Raw genomic sequence first — 9,933 nt, 5'->3', positions numbered from 1 at the left:
TTCCTGAGTGTGATTTTCAAAAATAAAATTTATCTTTATCAAACGCTATGGAAAAGTGTCGTGCATTACACAAGTTTCATCACCCCTAATTAAGGTTGATCTCAATGTAATAACACTATTCATATTTTATAAAAATGTGGGTTCCAATGCTCATGCCAATTCGATGAGAATTTTATTATTATGTGGAGTTTATCAGTACTCTTGCGAGCCTCTTCAACTTGAGGTTTTTTTTTTTTTGGGGTAAAACTTGAGGTCTGTTTTAATCTTCTAAACTCATACAAACTCAATTTACACTTTTATGACGAGGATTTTTTTTAAAATGATTAAATGATAGTAATATAAAAGCTACAGTTATATCATTGAAAAAAAACGAAAAAAGACGAGAGGATTAAAAAAAAAAATAGAAAGTAGGAATATCCACGAGTTCATAAGAGATAAAAGAAAAGGTTTTAGTAAAAAAGATATGCCTCACTCAATCACCTTATGATTCCCACCAGAGAAGCTTGAGGAAGATAAAAAAGCGTTTCTCAACAAGGACCAAGAAAGTGCATTGAGTTTGATCCTCTTTTCTAAAGAAATCTTTGAATTGGATTGCCATGCAAACATACGAGGCCAATGGCCAAAAAAAAGAAGGGAAGAAAATATTCCTCTTCTTCTTATAATGGTCAAGGACTAGGGGAAGGATTGCTAGACCGACTAGAATTATCAATGTCTGAGTTAAAAGTCAGGGAACTAAAAGATATATGACGCCCAACACTTCTCAATTACATAACTATTACAGGAGAAAAGACTCCTTGATACATCAACCTGATATTACAAAAAGAGAGATAGATGTGATAAATATAGAAATAATTACACGGGTGGGGTAGGATTCACTTGACATGTATGAAACCCCTTTTTTCTTCGTATATTTACCTCTCTTTTTACAGTATCATCAATCATGTCATTTTTTATCGCAAGAATGAGATAAGATTCATGACCCGTAGTTTTTTATTTTGGCTAATAATGAATCTCTTAGGTTGTGGGAATAAATTAAATTAGGTTGGAGATGAATGAGGAGAGGTAGATAGACTTAATCAGATAGGGTAACTGAATCGTGTTGGGGTCCCTATCACAAGTGGTGGCGTGCCATTGCCAACTAGAAATCTCTCTTCAACGTGTGGTTCATAATTATTAAGGAGAACAGTCATCATTTTCCATCATCAAACATTACAAATTAAATTGGACTACGCGTTTATAAATACTAATTTAATCATTCTCTCTTTTTTCGTCTTCAATTGTCATTTTCATATGGAATACATTCATGCATAAATGTCAAAAATTGTTCTTGTCCAAAGTAGATTGTTTGCATGTTTAACAACAAACATCTTATCATTGAACTTCTATGAAAAAAATTCTGCAATTTTTAACTATTTGCTATTAATTTTAAGAATCATTACTTAATCCGTGCATGAAAATATACTTATAAAAATGAGTAAGAATTGAATAATTAGTAGAGCAAATTATACAATTTATGAACTATAAATAATACTCTTCTGGTTTTTAATATAGAACTTAATTATTGAGTTGATTTGGTCTTAAACATAAGACTTATTTTTCATATTTATTAATTTTTTTAAATTACCTGTATAGATATTTTCTTAACCATAATCAAATAGGAGAGGAGCAGGATATTAAGAAAGATAATTATGGTGTTTTAGAAAAAAAAAATCATATTTTTAATAATTAACTAACTTATCTAAATTTTTCAATCTAATCAAAATAGTTAGATTGGTCTTACATTTAGGACTTGAGGAGTATAAATTATTCAAACTTTATGCAATTATCCAGCTTTTCGTTAGTAGATCCAATAATGAATGATAGTTCTCCCAATATAATCATTTCTATCCGTACCATTTAAATTTAAATTTTTTATACTCATTCCCACCATGAAGACTTTTAGCACGTTTCTTTGTATAACATTTTTTGTCTAAAGCTTCGAATTTCCAGATAGCATCTCTAATTAATTAGAAAACTCTTACCTAATTAACTAGACTCTTCTTATTAGTGACTTTTATTGAGAATAATTTCAATATTTTATAAGAAGTAACTAATTGACACTAATTTTATTAATTTATACAAAATTATTTGGGAAACTGTTAAAAAAATGTCTCTTGAATTTCAAAATATCAAATCAAGAATTACTATAAAAACATATTATCATTTGCTTTTCAAGTATAGTCAATTACTATTAAAGTGTACCAAACAAGATTGATTTAGAATTTTGAAATTCAAGAGGTATTTTTTTATTAGATTTTCCCAAATTATTATTAGGTGTATAATAAATACTACTTCCGGTCCTTAATATAAGAGTTAGTTTGACTCTCATTTTAGTCCTAAATATAAAACCCCGGTCCAGTTTTATCTATGATATTTATCCTTTTTTTTTCAAAATAGTTCTTATAGTAGTGCACATGCATGTTAAAAGTTTCATAAAATAATAGTTCTAACTAATACACATGAATAGCAAGAGTATTTTAAGAAAGATAACACATGTTTATTGCAAAAAAACTAATTTAACAAATTTTTTAATGTACTTAAATTAATCAACTAGCTCTTATAGTCCTTAATATAAAAGTTAATTTGACTTTTAATTTGATTCCAAATAGAAGACCCCAGTCCACTTTAACTCTTATATATTTATCTATTTTTTTCAAGTAATTCTTATAGTAGTTGCTTATATTAAATGTTTTATTAAACGATAGCTTTAACTAATATATATGATTAGTAAGGGTTTATAAAAAAGACAACAGCTATTTATTACAAATAATTAATTTAACAAATTTTCTTACTTTATTCAAATTAATCAACTAACTCTTATACTCCTCCAATCCTTAATATAAGATCTATTTAACTAATTTGATGAAATTAGGGAAGTTAAGTAAGTTATTTAATTATAAGAAATATAACTTGTTTTTTATAAAACACCAAAATCATCTTTCTTAATATATTTCCTCTCTATTCTGCTTGATTATAGTTGAAGAAGTATTTGTAAGAGTAATTTAGGAAAAATTAATAAATATCAGAAATAGATCTTATATTTAGGACCAAAATCAACTCAAAAATTAGGTCCTATATTAAGGATTGGAGGAGTATTAAGCAAGATAGTATATTATTTTTCAGTTGACCCAACCAATGTTGGTTTTGCTTTTTTTTTTGGGAGGAAGGGGGTGGTGGGCGCCTTCTGCATGAAACTAGAAGGAAGCTGCCTGCCTCTGCTTTTGTTTAATGTCAAAGTGGTGTTCCTCACGCAAACTAGGGAAAGGATCGGAAAACTCACAGAAACAGCCCAGGCAAACGCAGACATACTTAACAGCTCATTTAATTAAAATAATTCATATTTGAATATTATATTTAATTAACATGTACTACATATACATGGATGATCTCCTGCTTTCCATTTCCTCTCATATGTATTATACTTTTCAATTATTAAAAAAAATTCATTAGCTTGACAAGTAAATTTTGAGTATTAGAAGTCAAAAATCTGAACTAATTTAAATGTAAATCGCATTCTTAAACTTAACAAGTGATATCAAAGTCTAATTATATAAAGTACTCCTCCTATTCTTAATATAAAACTTAATTAACTAATTTGAGTGGACTAAAAATGTAGTTAATTAGTTAATATGATATATTTTTTCTGAAATACTCTAAGTATTTTTCTTGATTCTCTCACTCCCTTACTTACTTACTTATTATTGAGAAAATATTAGCAGAGTTAATTTTTAAAAAAATTATAAATACTCTTTTAGTCCTTAATATAAGACCTAATTAACTAATGTGAGTAGACTGAAAATGTTATAACTAAATTAGTTAATATGATATGTTATTTCTAAAACACCCTGACAATCTTTTTTAAGGAAAAAATTGATTAGCATATGAAATAAATCTTATACTGCCTCCGGTCCTAATTATAAGAGCCAATTGACTAATTTGAGGAGATTAAGAAAGTAAGTTGAGTTAGTTATTTGTCCTAAATAGGTGTTGTCTTTCCTAAAATATCCTTGCTAATCAAGTGTATTGACTAGAACTATCATTGTTAGAATGACTACTTTAGAAAAAAATGTATAAATATGAGAGATAAAATGGATTGGGGTCTTATATTTAGAACCAAAATAAAAGTTAAACAGGATCTTATATTAAGGACCGGAGGTAGTATATAAAAGTAGATCATACATTAAGTGAATTACTAGAGAAGTATGTGAAATATGAGGAGTAACTTGAATGAAGACAATGAAAGCTCAAATTGATGCCTCCAATTGTAATCACTTCCCAAAAAAAAAAAAAAGATTATTCTTTGATTGGAAGATGATGCTACTGAGCTTCACTATTGTGAGTGTATTAAATTAATGTCTTTAGCGCGCAGAAGGCAGCAATTAGAATGCCTACAAACTAATAACGGTTACATTGAATAGAAGAACCTACCATCCCTTAAAAACAAACTTGAGATGAGTTTAAACTGACCTAGCATCCCTTATAATTAGGGTCAGAGGTAACACCATAAACGTTGAGAAATTTATTCTTATCATTTATCATCCTGCTTGAATCTAAATTATTTAATAATACTATATGCCGCCAATAGCTATAAAAAAATTATTAATAGTGACGTGAAACAAAACAAATCCTCATCTAGATTGTGGGGTATCCTTCGTAAGACATCTTCAGTAAAATTACGTAGTTCATTGTTCCCAGCACAAACAGTCACGGGCATGCAACTATGCGTGTATGTACGTATGCATATGTATAAATTCTAAAATATTTTTTTATATAAAAAAAAGTTTAGATAAGTTGTGATAGGAACACTGGTCAGAACATATTTTCAGGCTCAGAAAGTAATTACAAATCACACAGTCATACACCTACAAGTTCTTCATATCGGCAGTAGAATCAAAACTCACAACTTTAAAGATTATGAGCTAATTACTTACTGAATAAATTCTTACTAATATTTTAAAATCTTAAAATCTATATATATATAAGATAGAAAAATTAATGTTTTTCTTAGGCCTGAAAACATAAAAAGGGAAAAAAAGAAAACTGAGTAAGGTCTGACGAATCCAGAGTGGATGGGAGAAATAACAGTATTTGTGGTTCCAAGGCGAGCCTGCACTGCATCACAGACACAACTGCTCATGATTCATTGCCAGCTTCCTTACTTCACTCACTCATTCACTCATTCATTGTCCCTTTTTCAAAATTCAAACTCATTCTCCCTATGCTGCCCTTTTTGCTTTCACCATTCTCTTTTATTGCACCCAACCAATGTCATATGCTACCCTGGCTGTAATTAATATAAATTAACTAATTTAAATAGATTAAAAAAATTAATTAAAGTTAGTTATTTGTAATAAATGTATATTATTTTCTTTAAAGTACTCTTATTAATCATGTGTATTGGCTTGAACTATTATTTGATAAAACATTTAATATGTGCAACTATTATAATGATCATCTTAGGAAAAAAATAAATAAATATAAGAGACAAAGTGAATTATGGTCTTATATTTAAAACTAAATTAAGTGTCAAATTAGCTCTTATACTAAATATCAAAAGTAGTATTTGGAAGAGGATTTAGGATGCATATACCTTTTTTTTTTTTAATTACGTCTAGCATTATAAAGTATTTAGTGATTTATTTAATACCTTGAAGAATTTTTCAAAGTACATTTAGCACTATAAATATCCTAATTAGAATGTTAGATACAATTGAAAAAAATAGTTTAGACAGGTGCTCCATGAGACACTAAATACTTTAAGATGTTAGATGCATCTAAAAAAATATTTCAAAATGTTAGATCAACCTTAATTAACTCTTATATTTATATACAGATTAAGTTGTATACATCACAAGCGGTTTTTTTTTTTTTCCAATAGCATTCAATATCTTAAACTAGTTTTTTAGTACATTTGGTACTTCCTAAAGTAAGTTTTGGTACAATTTTATCCTTAAAATATTTTTTTAGTATAATAAACATGCTAAATTTAAGATAGTGAGTGCTACTAGAAGAATGATTGAGGGTGCTAAATATATCAAAAATTACTTTAGAATACTAAGTATTACTGAAAAAATACTTTAAAATGATGGATGTATAAAAAAAAATTATTTAGAACACTAGTGTGTGTATTACCTTCAATTTTTTTTTTCACAAAACATTGCGTAGAACGCGCAAAAACTAGCGAATTAATAATTGTCTAAGACTGTTTCGCCAAAAAGAAAAATTGTCTAAAAGACTAAAGTCTTAAAGAAAATGGCTTTACAATATTCATCAGTTTCATCATTCATTTGATAACTTTTGACAAGCTAAAGAACCAGCACCATGGTCATATATCATACACACACTTGAATTTCAAACCCCTCTTTTCTCTTTCTCATTATTGTTGCTTCATCCTTCCTTCTTTCTTCATTATCAACATGGGGTCCTCTCTTCTCTCTCTCTCTTTCTTTCTCTCTGCACTTTACTGCCTTTTCTTCCTCTCTTTTTTTCTCCCCTTACTACGTGACAAACTTTCCATCTCAACCCCATCTCTCTTTTATCTTGTTGCAGCAAGCAAACTTGTATATTACTCACAGATTAAAGCTACTGATCTTGTTTCTGTTCTTCATGATTCTGCTTCTGCTCTATTCTTACTTACTGCTATCAAACAAAGATCCGATCTTTATCACTTTTTCTTTTTCCCCTTCGTCCACTTTTCAAAAGCTGAGAGCATGAAGCATTGTAAAGCTCTCTGCTGCTATATTAATTTGTTATCGCTTATATATCATACCACTATTGTCTACCTCACCTTTTCTCTTTTAACTCTTCAGTCCACACATGTAAATTATAGTGTAAAGGGGTAAAAGGTGAGTCCTTTATTATGCGCATACTTGTCTTAATTCATTTGACTTTTGATCTTATTTTTTTCAAAGAAACTTCATTAATACGGAAGTACTGTGTTGGAAAATCCAACAGTTCAGTTCATGCATGGTTAGCTCTTTGACATTTCATTTTTTAATCAAAACTGAATACATAGCTCATAGGAGAGAGAAAACTACAAGACTATTATACATAGGAGTTAACTTCCTTCGTCCCTTTCCATCTCAACTAGAAAGATGATGGAGCGCGATCAAAAATACAATAATTTCCTTCAAAATTATAAGACATCTTAGTAAGTTGTCAGCTCTAAGGGTATAATTCAAAACAACCTGCAAATCTCTATAAAAATAAGAGAGAATTACAATGAGATCCCAGCAAGGAAACAGTTAAAAAACAAGTCCCAGAGGTTATCATTTTCACTATAAGACTTGTCATTATAGGACTGTTAAGGTTGTTATTGGGACTTTTTAGTAATTATTTCTCTTCTGTGGAACTTGGCTGTAATTCCCCTAAAAATAACCCCTAACTCCATCCAGTGTGCTGAGCCATAATTCCCATTCGACTAGTTAATAACCTCAATACAATCAGAAAAAACAAAAACCTGCCTATAAATTTTAGACCAACATAAGCAAAGTCCATGGATAAAGCCCAGTAAATTCTGCAATGGCAGGAAAAAAATATGATTTTTTTAAAATTGTGAGATAGATATACACCTTAATTAGTTAGTATTAAATTTTATAATTTTTCAAAAAAATATGAATTTTATAGATATGCGCATGCAATATATCATCCTTTAAAAGCACATGCATTTTGTTGCAGAATATACTTAATTATTTAATTAATAATTAACGGGTTATAAATAAAGCCTTAAAAAAATTAAATGTTACAGGCTAGATATATTTAAGATCAAATAATTATATATCCCTATGTTATATATTTATGTCAATTTTAAAAAAAATCTACTATTTATAAATTATGAAATATAGTGCTAGTAATATTAATTAATATGCATAATATATGGACCTTAGAAGGTAATTAGGAAAATTACCTCTTATAATATACAGTTTAATCTGTTATATTAAATATGATTGAAAAAAATTCTTCCCCGAAAAAAATTAAAAAGAAACAAGACTTTCCTGCTTTGCAAAGTCAAAAAATATGATTGACACGGTAATTATGTCTTTGTTTGATAAAGTTGGAGTTATAAATTTCTCTTCTGACTTCGGAGTTTACTTTTTCGTCCTTTTCATCTCCGTATGGATGACACTTCCGCCACACACCACCCCATAAAGCAAAGCAACCATTTTCTTGAAGATTTCACTTATACTCCCCCACTCCCCGGGGCGGGGCTGCTTAATGTAAAACGTTAAAATATAAAACATTATGAAAATAATTAATATAATTTTTTTCACTTATACTCTTATTAAATATATGAGAGAAGTAAAAAATGATAAAAATATAATACTGAGAGCAATTTTATTATTTTTTATGGGTAAAATAAAAAAATCATTATTTTAAAACATATTTAATAACTAAATTTTTATTTTTTAATTAATATATGAGAAAAGTTAATTAACATTTTATATTTTAGATATAAGAAGTATACTCTTTTGTAATTAATTATTCGCCCAAAAATGTTAAATTTAAAAAGAAAATTATGTCCCCTCTTTCCTCTATAAAACCCCGCCTCTCCTTTCTTTCCCGCTTCGTCTCCAAAACCCAGTATCTCTCTCTCTCTCTCTCTCCCTCTGAGCTCTCCATGGCTTCCAACACCACCATCCAAGCACTGCCTTACGGATCCGACCCGACTACCCCCAACACCACCTTCGTCCAAGCCGACCCATCCAATTTCCGGGCTGTCGTTCAGAAACTCACCGGAGCACCTGAAGATCCATCAACCCCGAAGCTCCCCCTCACTCTTCCTTCTCGACTTACGGCGCAACACAAGCCAACCACCACCGGCGCCGCCGAGATAGGGCCGAAACGGCCCGCCTTCAAGCTCCATGAGCGACGGCACACGGCCAAGAAGCTGGAGCTGAACGTCGGCGTTGCGGAAAGACTACCCATATTCTTCAATGGTGGGAACAGAGGAGTGATGATGAGTTCGCCGGTGTCGGCGTTTGAGCTGATGGCGCGTGGAAGCCCACGCACGCCGAAGGAAGAAGAAGAGAAGGCGATCGCCGAGAAAGGCTTTTACTTGCACCCAAGTCCACTGAACACACCACGAGGCTCTGAGCCTCCTGAGCTATTGCCGCTGTTTCCATTGCATTCTCCAAGAGAGAACGAAGCTAAGTCTTAGCTTCTTGACGAAGTGTCATTATGTTATGTTATATTATGTAATTTTTTTAATTTTTAATTTTTAATTTTTAATTACCAATTTAATCTTACTCAACTATTAGCCTTGCTTTGTTCTTTTCTTCTTTCGCTTGACATGTTTTGACCGTCGGATTACCTCTGCCCATTCTACGGCTGAGATTCGTCAGTGCTGTGGAGAGAATGTGTGGGACTTTTATTGAGAAACTTCGTATATAGATGCTATTATGAGACTAATCATTTTGTTTTTCTTTCTGCAATACTCTGTCCTAGTGGATGCTACTGTCTTTGGTAGCTAGTGACCTGATCTTATTAATAAAATATAAAAAATGTTTAAAATTTTTACGCTTTTTTATTTTTACCCTTATTAATTATATGTTTTATTGACATATAAATCAGTTGTTCACATTTTATTATATAGATTGGAATGATTTTTTTTTTTGGGCCATAGATTGGAATGAAAGTTATAGATATATGGAACGAACAAGAGTAGTGTCCAATTTTCAGTTGACTTCTAAGTGGTGCATAAATTGCTTGATTAATAAACCTGTGGGTTTAGTTGGCAACAAAAAAAAAACTTATAAGTTTATTGCACGTGATGTTTACATTAAAATGGAAAACAAAACGAGAAAGTGAAAACTAATACCAATTATTTGAACAAAATTAATATGTATTTTTTAAAAATAACTATGGTAAATAAATAATGGGGTAAGGTGCACTCTG

At 30.2% G+C, this 9,933-nt stretch overlaps 1 protein-coding gene across 1 annotated transcript; it reads left to right on the top strand.

Moving 5' to 3' along the window:
* The first annotated feature begins 8,609 nt into the window (after window positions 1–8,609).
* On the top strand, window positions 8,610–9,543 carry LOC114735649 (VQ motif-containing protein 11). Its single transcript, XM_028923349.1, has one exon. The coding sequence runs from the start codon at window positions 8,657–8,659 to the stop codon at window positions 9,194–9,196; it is 540 nt and encodes a 179-aa protein (XP_028779182.1). The 5' UTR covers window positions 8,610–8,656; the 3' UTR covers window positions 9,197–9,543.
* Window positions 9,544–9,933: the final 390 nt, after the last annotated feature.

This window comes from Neltuma alba, unplaced genomic scaffold, assembly GCF_004799145.2.
Source record: "Neltuma alba isolate B1F8T4 unplaced genomic scaffold, ASM479914v2 tig00013242_pilon, whole genome shotgun sequence".
NCBI classification, from domain to species: domain Eukaryota; kingdom Viridiplantae; phylum Streptophyta; class Magnoliopsida; order Fabales; family Fabaceae; genus Neltuma; species Neltuma alba.
Note: the sequence above shows the minus strand (reverse complement) of the source record. Positions and strands in the feature narration are given on the sequence as shown.